At 40.2% G+C, this 24954-nt stretch overlaps 1 protein-coding gene across 1 annotated transcript in view; it reads right to left on the bottom strand.

Annotated features, from left to right (window-relative positions):
• NSF (N-ethylmaleimide sensitive factor, vesicle fusing ATPase) overlaps positions 1 to 24954 on the bottom strand; it is a 151816-nt gene that overhangs the window by 22912 nt on the left and 103950 nt on the right. The window contains exons 15-17 of the mRNA XM_047707386.1: positions 21811 to 21944; positions 8605 to 8671; positions 6213 to 6292 (exon numbers count right to left, since the gene is read on the bottom strand). Coding sequence (XP_047563342.1) covers positions 6213 to 6292; positions 8605 to 8671; positions 21811 to 21944 — 281 coding nt within the window. The remainder of the gene's footprint in view (positions 1 to 6212; positions 6293 to 8604; positions 8672 to 21810; positions 21945 to 24954) is intronic.

Here is a 24954-nt window from a genome sequence, read left to right as displayed (position 1 = left end):
TTAATAGCACCAAGACTTCCTACTAACATCTCTGAAGACTGGACTCGGATGTCCTGTCAGGAATATGTGAAGATCAGTCTTGTCAAGACACTGGTGAGGTTAAAACATAGTCTATGGGACAGACAGAGCTGCCTGCCCGAGTTCCCACCAGCAGCTCACTACAGTGTTTTTCTACTGGTCCCTGATGCCAATCCTGGCTCTAAACCCTAGGTGCCAGGGCAGTGAGGTAGTTGTTGTTTTTTTTTTTTCCCCCACAACTCTGACTTTACCTAAAACTCTTAACTGCAAGGTCTGAATTCTACTTCAGTAACACTGGTATGAATTCAGAGTGGTCTTCTCTTGTAAGAGTGTACAGTTTCCAAAGAGTTTTCCAGCTGGTATGGGGCAAAGAAGCTCTAGGCGGATGAAGACACCAGCTCTGGTCAGCCCTGGGGAAGGCTGGATGGCAGCTGGTGGGGGCTGCGCTGAGAGTGGCGACAGCCACTAACCCGGGTCCCCCCACGGATGCTACCGTTTTCTATATACCATCTCACAGAGGACCATCTCAGAGAGGACCGGTTGCCCGTTCCGACAGAAAACTGTAGGACAGACGACAGACGCAGTCTTCTGATCTGATTCCCCATCGTGTTGAGGACACGGAGCGCTAAATCAGTCAGGTTAATGGGTTTAACTACTCGCGCGCTTGAGGACACTGGGGAAGTCATGTCATTTTAGAGCCTAGGAGTTCCTTTGCAGGCGCTGTATCCTGTCTCCCCTGAAAGAAACAAACAGGTGCCTTGGGTACCGCAGGTTGCGGGAAGATTCACCTGGCCTTACGGCTTTCCTACCCCGTCTTCCTTGCCGCTAAGACCAAGGCTTTCATCCTCCTGATGCTGAAAAGCACATTCCCCTCAACTTCCATAAATCTGCAAAACCTGAAAAGGGCCCCAGTGTCACTGAGTAAAAGAGGCAGCTTTAGGAATCTCACTGGAAGGAGGGGTGTCTTCAAGCCTCTCACTGCTAAGCCGGACATTTCCTAACACTGGACAAATTGTACATCCAGCCCGGGGAGGGTGAACTGCAGTGGTCTTTTACCCTCCGAGCCAATTGTTAGCTTTTCACAGGAATCAGCAGGGAAGCACATGTGAAACCTCTGTGGTGCGGGGGGGCACCCCCACGCCTTGTGTGACTCTGCATGTAGATGAAGCCAGCCGGGGGCTTTCTGAGCCGCGGCCGGGGAGTTCTCAGAGCAGCCCTTTTCTCTGGCGTGGCTCCCTGCTGGGACAGCCCTTTTCAGTGTTCTACCCCCCCTCGATCTCTTCTCCTGCACAACACAGGGCAACTTGATTGAAATAAAGACCTAGGGAACATGTTTTATTTTCTCCTGTTCAATCCATTTTAGAAAAGCTTTTAATTGGTTTTAAAAAGATGCTAAACAAAATGTGATGATGTTTTTCAGTCTTCATGAACTACGGATACCACTTTTTATACTTTCAAAGGGCTAATAAATCAATCATGAAATTAACTCTCCAGCTAAATTTAAAGCAAACCCACTGAATGCCGGGTTCATTAAAAATCTATGCATTTACTTAGAAAAATTTAAAATTCAAAGAAAATTATCCTAGTAACTGAAATCTGACTTGAATTTTTAGTCCTACACGGAAAATCCAAGACCAAGGCAATCACAAAGGGAAAAAAAGAAGGCTTGTGAACCAGTTTTAATAAGCCAATTTACAACGAGGGAGGGGTGTGGGGGAGGGGAGGAGGAGAAAGGAGGATATCTGGATACATAACAACATGGTGCCCCTGAAGGGATTCTTTTATTTGAGCATGTGCACACATGCACACATAATTTTTCTGTGTGAAAGCTGGAATTACAACGAATGCAATATTAAGGATTCTGAGGCTGATATGATTACTGTATTGTATACATGTACCGTTCCTCGTTTAGAAGAAAAATGCCTTCAACTTCTCTGTTTTCTTGGCAGTGATAAAAATAATAGTTTCCTATCACCCTACGTGGCTCTACAACACTCAGGTTCATACGCTTTTAATATTTAATTGAAAACATCTGAAAAACCTACATGGCTAATGGTTTGGTGAAGTCAGAGCTTCCATTTTAGAAAGACAACATTCCCCACGCTGGATCAGACTGAAAATTCTCCCTTGCTCTCCTGAGAGAATACATACTAATTTAAAAAGCAACGTGGTACAGAGAAAGCGTATTTTTATTTCGTCAAATGTAGGCCAACTAGAGATATTTGAAACATGAACTTCTCTGGCCACTGATGGACTTCTACCACCAGACATCGTCCTGCAGTCCAGGTCAGAGTCACCAAATTCTGATCCATGACAGGCTAGTAATCCTTAAAGGGGGATCCCTGCCATTTCCAATCACTAAGGCAACCAGATCTATCTTTGACTTCTTACATACCCCTATACCCTTCCTTTTCAGTCCTTACAGAAATTCATTCCACATCCCTTTTTAATGATCCAATCCCTGCTTCTAAGACTTCTCCCAAGCTGGGCCATGGACCTGGGATGCTCACTCCTGGCTTCTAGCTCTCCCTAGAACCCTCCTTTCATCAATTAGGTAGCTTTTGCAATCACTTTCTTCTTTAAAGTATCTGCTTTATTGAGGTACAAACCATAGAACACACAAGTCACTGATTTAAAAGTGTACAATTCAATGGTTTTTAGTATATTCACAGAATGTGCAAGTATCACCATGATCAATTTCTGAACATGTGGCACACCCCCAAAAAGAAACCCCACACCCATTAGTCACCTCTCATTCTCCTTATCCACATCTCCCAGTCCTAGGCAACCATGAATCTACTAGATTCTGTCTCTGCAGATTTGCCAGTTCTGGGCATTTCATACAAATGGAATCAATCTGTGGTCTTCTGCACTTGGCTTCTTTCACTTAGCGTGTTTTCATGGTTCATCCATGCTGCAGCACGTGACAGGACTTTATTTCTTTTTATTGCGGAACGATACTCCATTGTATGGGATATACCATGGTTTATTTGTGAACATCTAGGCAGTGTCCACTTTTTGGCTATTACGAATAATGCTGCTATGAACGTATCTACAAGCTCCTATGGGACATATATCTTCATTTCTTTGGGGCATATACCTAAATTGTTGGGTCATATTATAACTTTATCTCTAACCTTTTGAGGAGCTGCTAGACTATCTCCCAAAGGCTGCACAGTTTTTATATTCCCACCAGCAGTGTATAAGGATCCCAATTTCTTCATATGCACAGCAACACTTACTATTATCTGATTTGGGGGTTATAGCCATCCTGGTGGGTACGAAGTGGTGTCTCGCTGTGGCTTCGATTTGCATTTCCCGGATGCCTAATAATGTTGAGCATCTTTTCATGTGCTCGTTGGCCATTTGAAATTTATTAATTTTTGAATGTTTTCACTTTAATCATACCTTGCCAAATATAAATTACAACAATGCAAATAAGTAAGCCCACCAAAATGAGTGGACACTCAAAAAATATCTTTGGAAGGAAGTTATCTATATTTTTTATTGAATAAGTTATTCATGAAGTACATGTGTACAAACTTGTGCCAGATACTGTGAGGTTTAAAAAATTAGGTAATGTTCCTTTCCTTAAGAATTTTACATTTTTATAAAATGGAAAGTTATTCCTAATTCTTTAATCAAAATGCTGCAAGTCTTTTTAAAATATGCTCTATTTATTTCTATCAGTATCTATTTTGGATTGTAAATAATTTCCAACCAAGGTATACCTCTCTGTTTAAATGAATGTATTTAACAATGTAAAGGACAAGCAGTTTAAAAAATATCATTGAAAAATGATTCTTCTTTCTCCCAAATGATTTTTAGCATAAATTCTTTCTAAGCTAAAGACTTAATGAGATAGAATTTTTTTAAAGATTTAATTTATTTATTTGACAGACAGAGAGCATGAGCAGGGGGGAGTAGTAGAGGGAGAAAGCAGGCTCCCTGCTGAGCAAGAAGCCCAACGTGAGACTTGATCCCAGGACCCTGGGATCATGACCTGCTTAACCAACTAAGCCACCCAGGTATCCCTGAACAAGATATAAATTTAAATGCCTGGAGAAAGTCCCCCAATCTAATTATTTTTAAAGTGCTACTTCCTAAGAAAGGATTCTTTTTGTATGTGATACATATGGATATTGGGGTTATTTACTTTTTCCAGCAACTTTATCTAATCATTTATTTATTGATAAGATTTTATTTATTTATTTATTTATATGGCAGAGAGAGAGAGAGCACAAGCACAAGCAGGAAGAGGGCAGGTAGAGGCAGAGGGAGAAGCAGATTCCCTGCTGAGCAAGAAGCCCTGATGTGGGGCTCGATCCCAGGACCCTGGGATCATGACCCGAACCTAAGGCAGACACTTCACCGAATGAGCCACCCAGGTGCCCAAATTATTTATTTATTTTTAAAGATTTTATTTATTGGGGCGCCTGGGTGGCTCAGTCATTAAGCGTCTGCCTTCAGCTCAGGTTATGATCCCAGGGTCTTGGGATCAAGTCCTGCATCGGGCTTCCTGCTCAGCAGGAAGCCCGCTTCTCCCACGATCCCTGTTTGTATTCCCTTTCTCACTGTCTCTCTCTCTGTCAAGTAAATAAATAAAATCTTAAAAAAAAAAAAGATTTTATTTATTTATTTGAGAGAGAAAGAGAGACACACACAGAGAGAGTGTGTGCATGAGCAGAGGGAGAAGAAGACAAGCAGATTCCCCACTGAGTGGTAAGCCCAGCACAGGGCTTGATCCCAGGACCCTGAGATCATGACCTAAGCCAAAAATCAAGAATCCAATGCTTAACTGACTAAGCCGAGCGGCTGTCCCTTTTTTTAGCAACTTTAGATTTATCTATTTACATATTTATTGAAGGAATCATAGAAAGGAAAAATAAACTCACTTCTCTAACTTCAGCCTTAGAATGAGCTAAAACTCCAATTACTGGGAATGATAGTTTATGGACAAATGATTACAAAATCCTTACAATGCATATAATGCAGTAAATTTTCAAAGTTGTTGTAACTTGTTTCTTCTCACTATCCTAGGATTACAAACAAACAAACAAAAAATCCTAGAAAATCAAGACAAGTCCATCACTTTTAGTTCTAACACACACATGCACACACACACACACACACACACACACACACACACAATTTTAACTGTTAAAAAGCATATTCACCAACTTAACATGAAATATATTCCACACAGCCTACTTAAAATCTCTAACTTCAAATACAAGATTCCCATACAGACTTTAAGATGTTTTTCAAGATAGTGCTTGACCCCTTTGTATCTGTCTTTGGCATTTCTCAAAGGTTACAGCACACAAAATCAGTCAAGAGAATTTGTGCCTTGTATCACAGCCAAACATGCTCCGGCAGCCTCTACATAATTAACATATTTAACCAACCCTCATAGATGACTTTTAAATGTGTTAAGTTATCAAAATCACCAGTCTCCAGTAGCCACATCAATAAAAATGCAACCACATGAATAGAGATCCTGGCTATGAACTCCTTCCTCAAAAGTGCCACATGACCCAAGAGACATAATTCAAGCTTAATGTAAATACTTTTTTTTTTTTAAGATTTTGTTTATTTATTTGACAGAGATCACAAGCAGGCAGAGAGAGGAGGAAGCAGGCTCCCTGCTGAGCAGAGAGCCGATGCAGGGCTCAATCCCAGGACCCTGGGATCATGACCCGAGCCGAAGGCAGAGGCCTTAACCCACTGAGCCACCCAGGCGCCCCAACTGTAAATACTTTTTAAAAAGAAAAGAAAAAGGAAAAATCTGCCTACAGGAAGTAAATACCCCCAAATACAATTTCTTGGGAAAATCTATCAAATGACAAATGAAACAAATGGGAATGTATATTCAATCCATTCTATGTGAATATCATGATCTCTCGTGGGAGATGGAGGTGGCCAGGGATGTGTAAAACCCTGGGGAATTTAGAGAACAAGAAAAACAGAACTCACTAACCGAAACTAGGATTTTGGGATCTTCAGGAAGGAAACTTCTCTGTTAAGAAAATCATTTACCTTAAAACAGAAGTCCAGGCCAGATGACTTACCCCAAGGCCCTCAACAATAGAATTTTAGGTTTATGGCCGCTTGCTTACCTAGCAGTTTGTTTGCCCCATTATAAGCAATCTACTGGGAAAATTCTGTGAAACTGTCTCTTATGTTATTTTTACCTGAGGAGGTGCCTTTTTGAGTAGCACGAGAAGAGCCTGTAATACCAGATTAGAAAATCGAGGGCCAATCGGAACATAATCTGGAAGAGAAACATTATTATGTTTTAGGGATTCAATACACACATGCACATATTCCAAACATTCAAATTACCTGCATCAAGAATAAACATCATCCTTACTTAGGCAACTAATGATAATTAGAAAAATAGTATCTCCAATAACTTGAATGCTTAAAACATTATGTAAGAACTCCCATCTGTAAATCTTTTGAAAAAGCTTTGAAATATCCATTTTGAATTCAGGTAGACATCGTTGTCTAATACTCAGAGATAGTTTTTTTGTTTTTGGTTTTGTTTTTTTTTTTTGTCTTTTTTAAGGAAGAAAAAAATCCAGGTGTACTTGCTAACCATTTCCAAGAAATTACTGCAGAGCCTGGTAATACAGTAATCTCACAGGCAACAAAACATACTAGAAAATGAGTAAGGGGAAATTATTATTTTATTTTATATTATTTTATTATATATTATAATATATTACTATATAATATTAATAAAATAAAATTATAAAAAATAAAATTATAAAATTAATAAAATAAATTTTTATATATTATTTTATAATAATAAATATTAATTTATTTAACAATTATTTCATTAATAATGAAAGTCTGGTACTTCAGTATAACCGATATGATGGTAGAGTCACTAAGACTGGTCCTCAGATGGTCCAGAACAGAGAACATTCTAAAACTTTCTGTTAAACTTCTACTAAACCTTCAAGACTCGCATAAACGGCCCCTCGTCAGCTTTCTCTGCATACTGCATATATACGCACCCCAGCCTGTGCTTAGAACTACCTTCAGGCACCAGCCCTCTGAAGTCCAAAATGATCTTTCCCTTTTCTGAACACCCAGAACACACAGCACATTCTACTTTGCAATAATTTTCACTGATGGAGGCTACAACAGCAGCAGGTCACTTATTTTTTCCAAGACCCTAATAATTCCAGCACAGCAGAAAGGGCTCAGCTTACTTGTGGAATCGATGAACAAACAAGTACAGATAATAACTATTCATAGGAGTGAAAATATACTCAGAGGGCACACATTCCTGACATAGTAGTGTTGCTATGACCACACATCTCAATTGTGTTTAGATAAAGGAATTTACACAGAGCTATGAGTTTGTGCTTAAAAGCTTTTAAAGAAATAATCCTATAAACTGGGTTGAAATGTATCAAAAATAGCAGACCAAAAACCCCAGGTCACTAGATGAAACTATCACATAGTTTCTAAGACCTCAGATTCACCTTATTATACATAGGGACATCTTTGCCCTGTAACAAACATTGCCTTAAGAAACAAGAGAATAAATAACAGAGGACCTAAAGCAAGTCTGAAAATCGTGAGGAAAATGTGGTAAGAACAGTTAACTTGAAATCATTCCTACACCACTTTGGACAGCTTAAGAAGGGATCACTCAGGTGTTGGGTAGCATTTTCAGAAGTTGATGAAGTCACCATGTGGGTTCAATTTCAATACAGCATCCTGAGTCACTATTACAATGCGTCTATCCCAGATTTATCTAATTTTTGTAATGAAATAAAATGTAAGTAACAGCACTTTTCTGGCATTTACTGGGAGATGATACCTTGTGAGCTGCATGCAGGGACAGTCTTATTATTCATCTTTTTATTGGGCAGCAGTGCATTTCAGTACAAGAGATGGTTAATCGATATTTAAAACAATTTTTTTTAATTACTGTAGAGCACCTATAACTTTCAGAATGTTTTCAACACTGTTATCATGTTTGTCTGCGCAGTTCCTCTAAGGGATAAGTAAGGAAGGGAATCTAGTTTCTGTTCTTATAAAACAGGTACACTTGATTTCACTGCAAAAATTAGATAAATCTGGAATGAATGCATCATAACAGGGGCTTGTTCTTCTAAAACAGAGACTGAGGTCCCAGGAAACTTGCTGCTTCTCTCAAGTGTTATTTCATTCCATTCATAAGCCCTTCTTCCCTTAGTTCTGTCAAAGTTCTTAAGCGGAAACTCTGGGGTACAGGCAGCTCAGAGGTACTAAATAGCAAATACATCCATCAGTGGAAATTATTAATCATTTATTACAGGGTAGAGAGCTCTGTGGAAGAAAGAAAATAATACGAGGTGTGGGCCCTGATGGGAGAGCAGTTTATGATGGAGTTAGAGTCACACATATTTAACATGAATTCCGTCCCTGACTTCAGATAGAACAGATAACGTAATTCCTTATAAGACAAAGAAAAGTGTTTCTATTGCTCTCTACTTTATAAATACCTGTTATTTTTCTCTTGCAATTGCTGAGACATTAGTGTAATGAAGCCAAGATAGTACAATGGCGAAAGTTAAGACTCACCAAGCAGTCTCTCAATGTCGTCCACAACCACACAACTAAGCTGGGATTTGTACGCATCATCAAAGATCTGGAAGAAAGTAAAAACCATTTATTATCTCACTGCTCTCCATGATTATGACAAATTCCAGGAAGATAAAATTTAGTTAATTCTTGAGCAATGCCTAAACAAAGCACAGTGTAACACCAGTATTTCAGACTCTACTCCACTAGAATTTAGCAGATAATAGAATTTAAGAGCTAAAAGTTCTTACGACCTAAAAATGAGGAAATTGAGGCCCACAGCAGTTAAATGACTTGTTCAAGAGGATACAACTGGACCTTGGCTGAGCCAGAAGAAGGGTGATGCTGTTTTCAGCCCCATGAGCTGGAAGTGTCACACACACCTGGGCAGGCGGAGGGGCAGCTGGTCTCTAACCAACGGACAAATCCCATCAAGTGTATCACAGTGGTCTCTCCTATGTCTGGAGTGTGACTTCAGTGTTGTGACTCAAGAGCTAGATGGAGCCACAAGGGATGGGTAGAATAAAACTGTATGTTGTTTTATTATCGGTAAGAATTGTGGCCCTGGGGTGCCTGGGTAGCTCAGCGGATTAAAGCCTCTGCCTTCGGCTCAGGTCATGATCCCGGCATCCTGGGATGGAGCCCAGCTTCAGGCTCCCTGCTCAGTGGGGAGCCTGCTTCCCCCTCTCTCTCTGCCTGCCTCTCTGCCTACTTGTGATCTCTGTCTGTCAAATAAATAAAATCTTAAAAAAAAAAAAAGTTATATTTCAGAGCACCCCATGGATATCAATGGTAAGAATTAATTTCCGCATCCCAGCCCAGTCTCTCTGGTTGATAAATAACCTCAGTGCACCAAGATGGTAACCACCCTTCCACCCATCTGGCTCAGGGTGGCATAATATTCCTTAGTGGTTATCTTTTCTTTTTTTTTAATTTTATTTTATTTTTTCAGTGTTCCAAGATTCATTGCTTATGCACCACACCCAGCCGTGGTTATCTTTGAACCATAGATAATTAAGCACTAGGCACAGAAATAAAGTAAATCAAGTTTTCACTATTAATATTTTTCATATTGTTTATTTTTTTAAAGATTTTATTTATTTATTTGACAGATAGAAATCACAAGTAGGCAGAGAGGCAGGCAGAGAGAGGGGGAAGCAGGCTCCCTGCTGAGCAGAGCCTGATGCAGGGGGCTCAATCCCAGGACCCTGAGATCATGACCTGAGCTGAAGGCAGAGGCTTAACTGACTGAGCCACCCAGGCGCCCCTCATATTAGATTTAAAGACAACTTGTGTATACTTGGTCTTAAAAGTATTTGCAACAATTAAGGAAATGTACCACATCAAGATTAATAGATTAGCCTTACTAGTTCAACTTAAAATGGGCCATGGAGGGGCACCTGGGTGGCTCAGTGGGTTAAAGCCTCTGCCTTCGGCTCAGGTCATGATCTCAAGGTTCTGGGATCGAGCCTAGTATTGGGCTCTCTGCTTGGTGGGGAGCCTGCTTCCTCCTCTCTGCCTGCCTCTCTGCCTACCTGTGATCTCTCTCTATCAAATAAATAAATAAAAAATCTTAAAAAAAATGGGCATTGGAATAATTCATTTTAATAAACTTTTATGTTGGAAGGTAAAAGATAAATAGCCTTACAAACAGTAGAGATAATCTAAGATTCACCATATTTATATTATTGGTTGTATTTTAATTTATCACTAAACAAATATTACTTTGGAACTCAATTTTTTATTTGTTAGACAACTGAAGTACTTCAAAGAGAAAATAAAACATTTTAAATGTGTAAATATAGTTTCACATATTTAAATTTAATTAAGTTGTAAAAGTCCCCTTTTAAGGAACTTCTAAATTTTACTAGACCTACAAATAGAATGAGAGATGTCGGGGTGCTCGGGTGGCTCCGTTAAGTGTCTGCCTTTGGCTCAGGTCAGGATCCCAGAGTCCTGGGACCGAACCCCTCACTGCATCGGGCTCCCTGCTCAGCAGGAAGCCTGCTTCTCCCTCTCCCTCTCCCACTCCCCCTGCTTGTATCTCCTCTCTCGCTCTCTCTCAAATAAATAAAATCTTCAGAAAAAGAGAGAGAGAGATGTAATTGAACTTTTTAAAAGTTCGTTTACTTTTGTGTTAAAAAACTAGGTCTCATTACAAAATCTTAATATGTTGACTTTTCATTTTCTAAACCTTAAATTAGCTATGCATGGTCTTTTTTATGCTCAAAAGTCACCCTCAAAGATGCAAAATAAAAACATGGAAAAACGAATCAACTCATGTTGGCAATCCAGATAGTAAGTTCCTCCCAACACACTATCGGCTCTGTAAGGCAGGCATTGTCTTCCTCAGTGCTATGTATTCTGATACCGCGCTGGTGTTAATACATGTTCCCTAGATGCCTGAATGAAAGAAAGCCTCTGGTGCTTTCCTTTGCACCATCCCCTTTACCCTTAGTCACTCCCCCATACTATGTTAAAATCCCACTTACCCTTTCATCTTCGGCTACCTGTCTCCCCCACTGGATTGTGAAGTGGATAAAAACTTGATTCATGTCATCTCAGGGACCCAGCACAGAACAGTATTTATACTTGCCCAGTGAATTCATGGTTGAAACAACACAAGTTCTAATTCCATCTAGCCATAAACCACTGTCTCTGTTCTGCTATGGTATAGCATTTTGTATACTGTGTATATATTAAGGATTCATTACATTCTTCCTTGTATTATACTAGAATATAAGCACTCTGAAGGCAAGTACTATCTTAATTATCTCTGTATCCTATCATTTAATAGAATACCTTACCAGAAAGTAATCAATAAATATTGACTGCAAGAATAAATATGCACTTTCTTTTGTTTTTTAAATATTTTATTTATTTGAGAGCTAGAGAGAGAGTACACGAGCAGTGGGAGGGGAAGTGGGAGAGGGAGAAGCAGACTCCCCACTGAACAGGGGGCCCACAGGCAGGGCTTGATCCCAGGACCCTGAGATCATGACCTGAGCCCAAGGCAGACACTTAGCCGAAGGAGCCACGCAGGCGCCCCATAAATGTGCATTTTACAATCAAGCAGAAATATCGAGTGAGTAGTTGGAGACACATGACTGAAGTCAGGGTATGGAGCTCACCCTCAGGGCAGTAACTGCTGAAACCAGGTGAGGGGATGGGACCGCGAGGAGAAATGGCAGAGGTAAAAGAGTAACAGGCTAAGTACCAAATCTTGGAGTGTTACTCTATGCGTTCATTCGACAAACATCTTCAAATTCCTATTGTATGTCAAGCATCAGTGAGGGCAATGGAGAGAGTAATGAATGAGACAGATATGATCATACTTCCACAAAGCTTGGAGTGGGGGAAACAGGTCACAGGAAACCATCATAAAGCATGACACTACTGCGCTGGAGGAAACTTGAGATGCATTGGTAGTATACACAACAGAGCTGTGGTAGTCCCTGGGGATACCCACACATGTGCTGGTTCTCTCTCTCGAATGTGGTAGGATTATTGTTCCCCACCCCCTCTCAAGGCAGGGATGACTATGGGGCTTGCTTCAGCTAATGAACTATGACTGAATACATATCACTTTCTAAAAGGAGCTTTAGAGCTACTGCATGATTCACCATATTCCCCTCATCCTGCCTTGGCTATCATGATCTCACATGTGAGAGGGAGCTTCTATTATGTGGTACGGTGAGTCTCTGAGAAGCTTCAAGGAGCAGAGCTCCTCCTCTGGGCCACGATGGACACGTAGGATGAGCAAGAAATTAACTCTGTTATGTTAAACCACTGAGATTTGGGAGTTGCTCGTTACTGCAGCATAACTTAGCCTATCCTAACCAACATGGAGGATTATGTAGTCAACGACGGAATCCTAAATTTAGGAAGTGGCGTTTAAGCTGAGATCTGAAGGACAAACTATCAGTGGAAAATGGGGAAGAAAATGTCCTAAGCAGAGTGAGAATATTAGGAGGCTTGGAGAGAGAAAATTCAGGAACTGACATATAGTCAATAAGAATTAAAATGAAGAGGAGTGTGGTATGTGTGGGGAATGGTAGGTGAGAGATGAAGCAGAAGAGGTGACAGAAGTACCTGGACCTGGAGGGTCTTAGAAATTTCACATCAGTTGAAATTTTATTATAAAGGCAATAAAAAGCCACTAATTTTAAACAATGGATCACCGTGTCAGCTTTATGATTTAGAAACATTTTTCTGGCTGATATATAGAAAAGCATCAGAGAGGAGCAATCATTTTTTAATACTGTAGAACTCCAGGTGAAAGACAATGGTGGTCTGGAAGTGGGAAGGGGAGCGGGTGTTCTGATAAATGAATGGATTCTAGAGATATTCGGGAGGCAGAACTGAAAGGACTTGGTGATGAATGGGTTTGGTCATGAGGAAGAAACTAGAGTTGAGGGTTCCTTCTGGTTTGGCTACTGAAATAGAGGACAGGAGAGATGCTGGTTTGGGAATGGATCATGAGTACATGGAAAGAGCAAGGAAAGAGGAGCCTTTTATTTCTCTCTGAACCACTATCAAGCCCCCCAAATAGGTAAGAAAAACAGGACATTTATTTCAGCTTCTTGATACATAATGATCAAGCTTTGAGTTGGTGAATCCAAGACAGGAGAAAAGTTTAGAAACAGTTTCACAGTAGTTCTTGGCTCTGTTTTTTTTTTTGTAAGACTGGACCAAGATAGCAGTCAACATGGTATCGTACCTAAACTCTGGTGATGTCAAGGAGTCACTTTTCAGAATGGTCGCTCTTCAAATCATTTTTCGGAATTCTGCTAAAGGCTCTGATGCAAGCATATGATTCTGTGTGTCAGGCTGTACTAGCATGGATTAGAGCCACAGGGCCCGGGACACAGAGGCCTGGCTATCTGCAGTACTCCATTTTTCCTGAGTCAGCCCTTCTCCCTTCTCAAGAACAGTACAGAGCTTCCACGGCTCCAGGAACTCAGGACATTACTGGGGTCAAAACTGATGCTAAACTGTCTGCTGTCTCACCAGTTTACCCCTGACACTGAGTTCACCAAGCATTACAAATCACTTCATAGCTGACTGCATGATTTACCTATAAGATTTGAGAAGAAAAGTACCTATGGCAGTCATTTAATGTAGGGTTGTTTTTTTTTTTTTAACAGCTCTTAATGTACTAATTACTATCATGAGGAGAGGAGCACTCAGGGCTCCCTTAACAACCTACTAACCATGACAAAGGCTGTGCGATTCCAGTTGTAACTTGACCAGTTTCAGTTGACAGGTCAACTGAAACTCCTTTGGGTAGCAACTTGACTCTAATTTAAATACACACACCCCTTTCACTTCTTACACACATAATTCTTTACCTCACCTAGTCACTAGTGTAATGTAAGGTCACCACTCTTCCTCTGAATCCTTGTTTTCAGCCCACTCCTCAGCCCCTTCCGCTCCTCACCCCTGGGGCCAGGCCCGGTGTTCCCTGAGGAGACACTCAGGCTTGACGGCCAAGTACATGCGATTAGCTGCCAGGTGAAAGTCTAAGTGAGAGATTTACACAGTGACCTGGGAAGTTCTACCGCACCTCTAGGTAGCTAAATGCAAAAAGGAGGAGAGGTATCAGAAAGAAAGATGCTGGGGGCGCCTGGGTGGCTCAGTGGGTTAAGCCTCTGCCTTCGGCTCAGGTCATGATCTCAGGGTCCTAGGATCGAGTCCCGCATCGGGCTCTCTGCTCCGCAGGGAGCCTGCTTCCTCCTCTCTCTCTCTCTCTCTCTGCCTGCCTCTCTGCCTACTTGTGATCTCTGTCAAATAAATAAAATATAAAAAAAGAAAGAAAAAAAGATGCAGAAAAAATACAATTGTACAAACTACCCGCTCTGATGTGCCAAACCTGCCCCTCCTAAGAGAGCCCGGCACAGAGAGAGCCAGCTCCCGACTGAATGACACCGAAGGACAGTTAGGCAGGCCGGCTGCAGCTGGAGCTGGGGGCTGTACGTCGGAGACTCTTTAAAAATTAAATTTAAAAATTTAATTTTTAAAAAATTTATTTAAAAATTAATTTAAATTTAGATCCTCTCATTTAGTATGATAAATGTATGCCACTTAAGCCTTTCTTGTTGAGGAGGTTATCCACTGGGGATCAGGTAAGTAGTTATCATGCAAACCCAGACACCTGAAAGGCGGCCGCTGTTAATAATCATTCTGGAACAACAGGTAAAAACCAGGACTGCTCAAACAAATTGGAATGTCTGGTCACCTAAGTTCTATCGGGCCGCTTCCTGTAGGGCAGGTAAAATGATCAGTATAGATAGTCTCAGAGCCTGGGGAGAAGTCTGAAAGAGAAGACTAAAGAAAAAGAATCCGAAGAACTAAAGGAAGAAAAAGTGGGTGAAAGAGTGGCCCCAGTGAACAAGGACATAATGAGAGGTCTATTCTAGAAGATGAATAGTATCTCTAGAGCACACAGAATCCCACAGTCTATTTCTGCTCTCTGGTACCACCTCTTCTGTACAAAGGTGGGTACTAGGTCATAGGAGACAAACTGAAACGCGAGGAGCCTGAGCTGAAGGCGAGAACATGCCGGCTGCGCTATGCACACTGTGCCAAGGGAGGCGCGGGCTCCTGCCACACAGGGGCTGGGGCAGGTCTGAGTATGGCCCTCAAGGACACTGCAAGCGCTCCAGGCACCGAGCCCACTCCTGGAATCTACAGACAAGCCGGGAGCCACCTGTGTGCACGGGAGGGGCAGCAGCTGCGGATTCTGGAATCTCGGTGAATACAAATGGGAACGCGCCAGCATTCGCCCCATGTTAATCCCAGCCTCTCGGAATCACAAACCACAGCAAAGCGTGTTCTAAGTGGATTCCATCCTCCATTTTCTATAACCTCATTAGTGCTCTGAGGTAGGTGAAGCCAAATTCTCCGGTTCTTCTGAGGCTGAAAGAGTTCATCTCAGTTCTGAAGTGGTTGGCGTGAAGTACTTAGTAGGAATCTGATGACAGTACGAATCTGATGACTTAGAAAATCCCTAATGCAGTAAATCTGTCAGCAATTAGTTGAAAGCATACCCTAATCGTATTTGGTAGCATATAAAAACGTAAATGAGCAAATTCAAATCGGTGCTATCAGTAATAATCTCTAGTTTCTAAAAATAACTTGGGAGTAGACCAAGCAAACATTAGCTGTCTTCTAATGAAACTGCCTCAGGAAGTGGACCTAAACTTTTGGCAAAGTACTAAAGCTTCCTGAAATGACCTTAAAATCCTTCATTTGTTCTCCCTGCTTTTCAGGGAAAATTCCTTCATTTTTCACATAACATAAATCCCAAAGTAGGGTATTCTTAATAATATAAAAAGTCACAAAGTCTGAAAGTTCTCCTAAAGGTTACACCGTCCTCCTTTGTGTGCCAAAGAGATATAAATGCCAGAAGACAAAGTGTATTAAACAAAACAACACGTGCCCACCCACCCCCCAGCTGTACAGGGACCAGTAGTCACTTCCGGAGTGTCCACTTGTCTCGGTTAATACATGCACAAACTTCGACAAATCAGCTACATGATATATTAGGATGTTAACCAAAAACATCCAAATTCTGTTGCTTAGTAACTGCTGTCAAAAGATCCAATTTCCAGCTCTGCTCTTTGTATGGACTAAACCATGAAAAGAGGAGGATTAGGCACCATGATTCTGTTCTGTACAGACTACAATTTGCAGTGGGATTTACAGGAGGATATTCAAAGAAGATTATTTCCTTCTTGCAAAGCTAGTGGAAAGGAAAATTTCTTCCATTAATTTTCAGTCCTTTAAAAACAAGACTATACTATGTTATTAACGGGTATAGTTTTATAGATCATGGATAGTCCTACTTAATTTTGTTCAAACAGTTCAGTCACATCGGATTGTTCTATTTCATCTCTGTACGGATTGTGTACTCAGGAAGAATCAAGATTTGGTAATTAAAATCAAACTCTACTGTTTTGTTTTTTTGTTCATGTAATGCCACTAATAGAACTAGTAAAATAGATTTAAAAAATACACATGTGAATATGGATAAAGGAACTAAAATTTAAAAATAGAATGGAGCTGGGAAACAAACATAAAATGGGAGAGAAGAAGATCTGTAAACACTTCAAACATCTTAATGGAACATATGGTATCTCCACCCACCCCACCCCCCAATGTGAGGATAATGGCAGTGTTGAGGAGTTCATCCAAGGAGAAAGGATTTATTAAGCAAATTAAGAGAAGTACAAGGTAAAATTTAAATTAATTGAAAATAAACTATTTTCATGTATTTTAGCATCACCCATATGTGAACAAGAAGCAATAGCTTAATTACAATTAAATCTAAGATACTCATTAATGCAAGCTGAATGACCCTCTCTACTAACAAAAACTCTTCCCTCTTGGTTTAAGTAATAAAATGGTACATAAAGATGCTCGTTCTATGAAGCAGCAAATCAGACCACCTCCCTTTAATAAAAATTAATGTGCTAAAATTATATGGAATTATAATATTTCTGAGTATCATGAACTATTGCCATTACAAAACACAAAAAATCTTTTAACTTGAGCACTTAGTCATTAAAATGTAGCTGAAGAAATAATTTTAAATGCTAATCTATTACCTCTCGAATTGGCAAGAAATATTTTAATAAATTATTAAAAGATTTTATTTTTAAGGCATCTCTACACCCAACATGGGGTTTGAGCCCACAAACCCGAGATCAAGAGGTACACGCTCTACTGACTGAGCCAGCCAGGCGCCCTTGCAAAAAAAAATATTTTAATAACATCAAGTGTCAGTGAGAGTCCAAGGCAATGGACACTCACATGATGGGACTGTTGAGTGTAAACTGGTACAACTTTTTGAAGAGGTAGACTGTAGAAATCAGCAGTATTTTTACATAAGAGTTTTGATACCAATATTTATCAAAAATCTTCAAAATATTAATGTTTTTACTTTAGCAATCCTAATTCTGTAGGAAATAACCGGAAATGTATATACAGTAATAATGATATGTAAAAATAACCACTATATTTTATTGAGTTCATATGATATCCCAAGGCCCTGCATGATACTTTACATAGATTGTCATCTCACTTAATTCTGAATATTATCTTCGTTTCATAGGCGACACAACAAAGGCTTATAGGTTAAGCGACTGCAAGACCTGTTAAGAGTGGTGGAGCTGGGATTCAAAGACAGATCAATTTGAGACCTAAGCCCAAGTTCTCAGCCCTTAAAATATGATGCTACTCTTAGAAAAATCTAGTAAGGGGGCACCTGGGTGGCTCAGTGGGTTAAAGCCTCTGCCTTCGGCTCAGGTCATGATCCCAGGGTTCTGGGATCGAGCCCCACATCGGGCTCTCTGCTCAGCGGGGAGCCTGCTTCCTCCTCTCTCTCTCTGCCTGCCTGTGATCTCTGTCTGTCAAATAAAATAAATAAATAGTAAGAAAATGGGGAGTAGTGATTTCCCTAATTTGGTGGTTCTATAGAATATTATATTTAACTGTGAAAAAACCTGGAAACAAACTGAATGTTCAGCAAAGGGGGAATGTTTAAACAAATATTATACAGCTATTAATATAATACTGAGATACATTTTAATGACACCAAAAAAAAAAGCCATAATATATTAAGTGAAAAAAGGAGGTTTAAAACAGTATGTCCAATGTGATCCCCAATATGTGTGTGTGTGTGTGTGTGTGTGTGTGTGTGTGTGTATCTGAGTACAGAAGAAAACTGAAGGACAAATATAGACTCCTTTTTTTTTCCTTCTGTGTGTTCTTTTTTTGTATGTGTGATTAGAAAAGCTGCATCTTTGTGGAGGAGCAGCATTTAAAAGGAAAGAAATGTCTTTCCAGAATTGATTAAAAAAAAAAAAAAGTACAAATTATTTGTGTTCTGGAAAAAAAAAAAAAGAAAGAAAGAAAATATCTTCCCATCCTAACACTAAAAATGAAGGGAAGAGAACAGCAGTGGGAGGTAGACTAGAAGTACTGAGGAATGGCATTTATATTTCATTTTCAAAAGCAGCTTGGAAGACTTAGCACCTTTAGACGGGTTTGAGCCCGCAGGCTTTTGTCAACCTATCATTAGGCAACAATGTGAAAACTATTTGCAGGGAAAGATTTTGCAATATTTCTAATATATTTCTAAGACACCTATGCTTCATTCTTTTCTCTGTTCCTGTATGTACTTTAGTTTCAGGGGATAACTTTTTTTTTTTTTTTTTTTTTTTTTGCCAGAGAAAATAAAAAAGTCTAATACAAATTTATTATACCGGTGACATGGAAATAATTTTTGTAACTTTAAGGGTGCCTGGATGATCCAGACAGTGAATCATGAATCAAAACAATTTTGAATAAGCTTGTATAGACACTTATTTTTCTATTCCTTAGCCTTCCACTCATCTAAAACTCTACCTTGAAAGGCTTTAACAATTTAAAGATTAAATCATAAGTTATTAAGCCATTAATTTAACCATTTAAGCCTCTAAACCCAGCACATATTACCTTCCCCCCTCAAGTCAATTTGCAAGAGATTAAAATAATAAAAATGATAATATCTCACACATACAAAAGCAGCTTTGATCTGGAGGAGCCTAAAGTGCTTTTTTAAAACTTTATAGAAAAACTAGGACCATTCCACCCACATCTCCGAGTACATCTGAGGTAGCAGCTGGCAGCTGGGGAAAAGCAATGGAGTAATTTACCATCCGCAAAGGAGACTATTACTTTAGAACACGTATGAGGAATGGATGGGGTTATGGAAATACGAACAGAATTAGCTGTTCAATTAAATGCTACATTCAATGGCTACAGATTCCAAGGGCTGTTATTTAAAGTTTCACCATAAGAAGTTGTTTAGGTTCCCTTTAGAGGGGGAGAAAAAAAACTCAAAAAACAAAGAAAACCCACCCCCACCCTACATTAGGGAAGTTACTGGTTCTAGTGATTCTGTCTAGATACTCCCCAGGAGAGCTACTACTGGTTTCACCTCAGACACAAAATAAACGGACTATGATATTTAAGTTCTTTTTCTGTCTGGCAACATTTCCCTCTCTTTCACACTAACTTCAAAGACTTTTACACAGAATATTTACCTTTTTTCAAAGGTTTTATTTTCTTTTGAGCGGGAGCAAGTAAGAGAGAGAGCACAAGCAGGAGGCAGCGCAGAGGGAGAGAGAGAGGGATGAGCAGACTCCCCACTGGCCGGGGAGCCTGGGATCATGACCTGAGCCAAAGGCAGACGCTTAACCAACTGAGCCATCAGGCGCCCCACAGAATATTTACCTTGATGCTACAGTGCACAGGACACGAATCCTGGTTCAAGCTCTGGCCCCCTCCGTCCATTTCAAGCATGCTTCTTGAACAATCTTCTGCCATTTGACCAAACAAGAAGCTAGCCTCTCAAACTTACATTTTTTGGGAAACTGCTTCTTTTAAAATATCATCTTTCCTCTGCAGTCTCTTCCCTTAAAAAAAAAACCTAAAGTCACCGTACCCTCCATCTTTATTAATTGGGGGCCCAAGAACAAGTTTAAAGAACTCTGGAGCTGTCTTTATAGGCAGCACCCCAATTCTCAAAGTTCTTTTCTCGGATTCTGATTTTCACAGCTAAGAAAGATCAAGCATGAAAAATCGGATTTAAGTAAAAGAAATACTTCATCTAGATACAAAATAATAATAATAATAATAATTTCTTCACTGCCTTGGAGTATACCAAATCAGAGTATCACTGGGAACACAAGCTACCAAGGGACATGAAACAGTGACTACATTTTCATCAGCGGCTTTGTTTTTAAAGAGCAGCCACTTACTATCCTAGAAGCCATACCCAGCATTTGTTTGGATGTAGGAGAGATGGACCAGACGGTCTTAGAGTCCTTTCAGCTCTAAGATTCTATTCTCTGTTGCTCTTTCACTGATGGTTCAAAGCAGCTGCATTAAGAAGGTGACAAACGGCACTCAGAGAAAGGAAGAAGGATGAGGACTGCATTAACTTGCCAAGCAGACTGACTGTCCTAATAGACCACCATCCCTTTGTAGGGGTTTTGAGACTATCTTTCCAATGATGTACCTCTGTTCTTTCCCAAACTACGTAGTCAACCTAACTGACCCCAAACACTGTGATTTTGTACACTGATTTAAAAAAAAAAATCCTAAATGAATTTGTTCCACACAAATACTTTTATCTTTAAAGATTTTATTTATTTATTTGAGAGAGAGAGAGAGAAAGTGAACAAGGGGAGGAGCAAAGGGAGAGGTACAAGCAGACTCTGCACTGAGAGCAGAGCCCAACGCAGGGCTCAATCCCAGGACCCTGAGATCATAACCTGAACAGAAATCAAGAATGGGATGCTCAACCGACTGAGCCACCCAAGGGCCCCTCTACTCAAATACTTTTAACTTGATCTTTCTTTCAGTCGAGTCAATACAAACCTAAGAAATGAAAATTAACTGTAATATGTATTAAACAAAACAAAATTTGGGGGCACCTGGGTGGCTCAGTTAGTTAAGCATCTGCCTTTGGCTCAGGTCATGATCTCAGGGTCCCAGGATCAAGCCCCAAACTAGGCTCCCTATTCTCTAGGGAGTCTGATTCTCCCTTTCCATCTGCCCCTCCCCACACTCATGCTGTCTCTGGCTCTCTCTCTCAAATAAATAAAATCTTTTTAAAAATCCATAATTTGAAAGATAAAGAAATGCTAATAAGAATGCATTACAGGGGGCGCCTGGGTGGCTCAGTGGGTTAAGCCACTGCCTTCGGCTCAGGTCATGATCTCAGGGTCCTGGGATCGAGTCCCGCATCGGGCTCTCTGCTCAGCAGGGAGCCTGCTTCCCTCTCTCTCTCTCTCTCTCTCTCTCTCTGCCTGCCTCTCTGTCTACTTGTGATCTCTCTCTGTCAAATAAATAAATAAAATCTTTAAAAAAAAAAAAAAGAATGCATTACAGGATGAATCACAGACTTGTACCTCTGAAACAAATAATACATTATATGTTAATTAAAAAAAAAAAAGGAACGTATTACAAAGTTAAATCTACCTAAAACACAGTCACTGTTTCCCCCCAAATTCTGCTGATAATCTAGCTCCGCTTGAGAACATAGTTGCTATGGCTTTTACATATATACATGTACAAAGATCGATACAGAGGTACATGTGTACACACCCATATCTAAGAGATTGGAGATTAAAATGAAAGTAAAAATCTTGATACCTTCTTCATGGCCTGACACTTGGCTGTCTCAGAAAAGCCAATCATCTTATCAGGAGAACAGATCTTGATGAAGGGGAAGTTGGATTCCTCTGCAATCTTCGCGGCTAGAGCAGTCTTCCCACTATGAGGAGGGCCTGTGCAAAGATAGGAGCAAGTCAGGGGAAAAAAGCCAACCTAAGCAAAAGGGAATAAAACAAGTTTAAACGTTTATCCACAATGTACTGAGGTCTCAACTAGTAGCTCATTAACATTTCCTGACACAATTTTATAGCAGACATGTTTTCTCTTATTTATTAGCAACTAAACTTAATGAACTGATTAGCATTTCTCTAAGGTATGATGAAATACATTCCTTCGTTCTTTCTCACAGTCATAATCTTTCAAACTTCTGGCTAAATATATAAAATGCAAGGGTTTTGTTTCTTAAAAAGAAATAGAGTGCGTTCAAATTCATATCCATACTCACGTTATGAGTTCCATCAAATCATATGTCTAACAAAAAATATGATCTTTTTATGAGATGACATTGGGGGCAGGGAAAAGCTGCCTTATAGAAGCAAATGTGCCTTAAAAAGCTAAAATTTTAAAGATTTAGTTAGGCCTTCTCATAAAGGCAACCAAATCTGTAAACTTAACTGTATTTGGACATTTCCTCTCTCCCTTCTGTGAAATGGAAGATGTGTCCCTCTTCCATCCATAAACCAACCAGTTCTTCCTTTCCATCTTCTCAGGAACTTGACACTGTCTATATCCTCTTCCACATTTGTTCCATCTCTTCCTCTTTCCTACAGTCTGTCCAACAGCATTTCAGCATGCTTTAGTCTACCTAACAGTTTAATAAACAAAGCAAAAAACTCTTTCTGGACTCACACCCGTCAACATCACTCCTTCTTCTTCTCCCTTCAAAATGGAACTACTCCAAAAAATTATCTGCACTGGCCCCCTTCACTTTTCATTTTCCCTCCATCCTCAAACAAACCCTCTGGCTTCCATTGCCATTACACGGAACCAAGCTCCCATCTGGGTCACCAATGATCTCTAGGTCACCAAATTCAACAGATATTTTACCTGTTGGCTTCTTAGGAATATTTGATATAATGGATAACTCCTCTTTTTTAAAAAAATACTTTTCTTGACTTCTGCGAGAGCTCCTTCTCTTTCTCTCCCTCTTACTTCTTGCTCAGTCCCCTTTGTCTACTCTTCCTGCTCTACTTGGTTTTTAAATGTTGACATACCTCAGAGATCAGTTCTAGGCCCCCTTTTCTTCTCAACTTACACCCCTTCTGTAAGCCACCTTACCCAACTCCCATGGATTCAACAACAGTCTATATATACAGACAACTCATGAATGTTACTGCCAGCCAGACCTCTCTTCTGAGCCCACATATCCAATGGGTGGTTAATATTTCCAATTCAATTATCTTATAGGAACCTCAAACTCAACATATCCAAAACTGAACTCATAATTTTTCTTCCTGAAATCTGCTTCTTCACCAGCATTCCCAATCTTAGCAAATAGCACCATTTACCAGGCGATGTATACTAGAAACCTGGCGGTTATACTGAATAACTCTTCCCCTTATTCAATCTAGTTACTTAATATTTCTAAGTTTAGCTTCCCCATTTACCAAATAGGCCAAACAGAAGCATATGCCCTCAGAGGATTAAAGTGGGGTTTAAATAAGATAAGTGTAAAGTGCCAGTAGAGTGACTAGCAAATAACAGTTCAAAGAATGTTTCCTTAATTGTGATTATAACTAATAATAATAATGAAGTCTCATTTAGTCTCTCTCCTACATATTTCTCAAAAGGGTCTACTTATCTCCATCACCCTATGCTACTTTATTTTTTTTTAAATATTTTATTCATTTATTTGAGAGAGAGAGAGAGATGAGAGAGAGAGAGCACAAGTAGGGTGAGGGGCTGGGGCACCTGGATGGCTCAGTGGGTTAAAGCCTCTGCCTTCAGCTCAGGTCATGATCTCAGGGTCCTGGGATCGAGCCCGCATTGGGCTCTCTGCTCAGCGGGGAGCTTGCTTCCTCCCTTCTCTCTCTTTGCCTGCCTCTCTGCCTACTTGTGATCTGTCAAATAAATAAAATCTTAAAAAAAAAAAAAAAGTAGGGTGACGGGCAGAGGGAGAAGCAAGCTCCCTGTTGAGCAGGGGTTCCCGACATGGGGCTCCATCCCCAGGACTCTGGGACATGACCAGAGCCAAAGGCGGACACTTAACTGACTGAACCACCCAGGCGCCCCTACCCAATGTAACTTTAAACCACAATCAGCTTTCATTAAGTTGCATTAATGCAACTGCTTCTAACCATTGGTTTCTCCTGTATCTTTTCTCACCCTCCAATCTATTTTCTACCATGAAGCACTCATGATGTGTTGAAAATACAAATCTTACCATGTCACTTCACTGCGTAAAGCCCTACAAATGGCTTCTATTGTCCCTCAGACAGAGACTGAATCTTCAATATGGTCTACAAGACTGTGTACCAACTGGCTCCTGTCTACTACTTCAGTTTCATGTCTAGCCAATGTCCCTACCTGTTTCAATCCCCTTCCTCCCCAGGCCTCTTTCACCTGCTGGTCCCTCTACCTAGAACACATACCCCAATTACTCTGCTGGGCCAGCTTCTCCTCATCCTTCAGGTCTTGGCTTAATGGGTTTTAGGAGGCCCTCACTCCCAGACTTTGGAAGCAGTTAGATCCCTCTGTCATGTGGACTCAACAAACCTTTCTGTTGTACTAATCATAACTCTAAACAAGTAACTAGTGAATAGAATGTCCCTGCTTTTCTGTCTACTTGGTAAAATCCTAACTAATCCTTCAAAAAGTCTAGATTAAACACCATCCTTCACTTTCTTTGATCATCCCTGGGCAAAGTGACTTGCATTCACACACCCATTTACACACATATTCTGTAGTTAAGAATTTGTTTACATGTCTTTTCTTTGTGACCAGACTGAGTTCTGTGTCCTTGTATCTCCAGCAACCAGTTCAATGCCTAAAACATTTTACTCAATGAATAGTTATTTAATTGAATTGAGGACTATGTGCTATCATATAGTCTATTACATAACACAGCACTCAGTGGATAGTTATTTGACTCAAGTACTCTGTGGTAGCATACAGTCTAGTAAG

Source organism: Lutra lutra, chromosome 16 (genome assembly GCF_902655055.1).
Source record: "Lutra lutra chromosome 16, mLutLut1.2, whole genome shotgun sequence".
NCBI lineage: Eukaryota > Metazoa > Chordata > Mammalia > Carnivora > Mustelidae > Lutra > Lutra lutra.
This window is presented reverse-complemented; position numbering and strand designations above follow the sequence as displayed.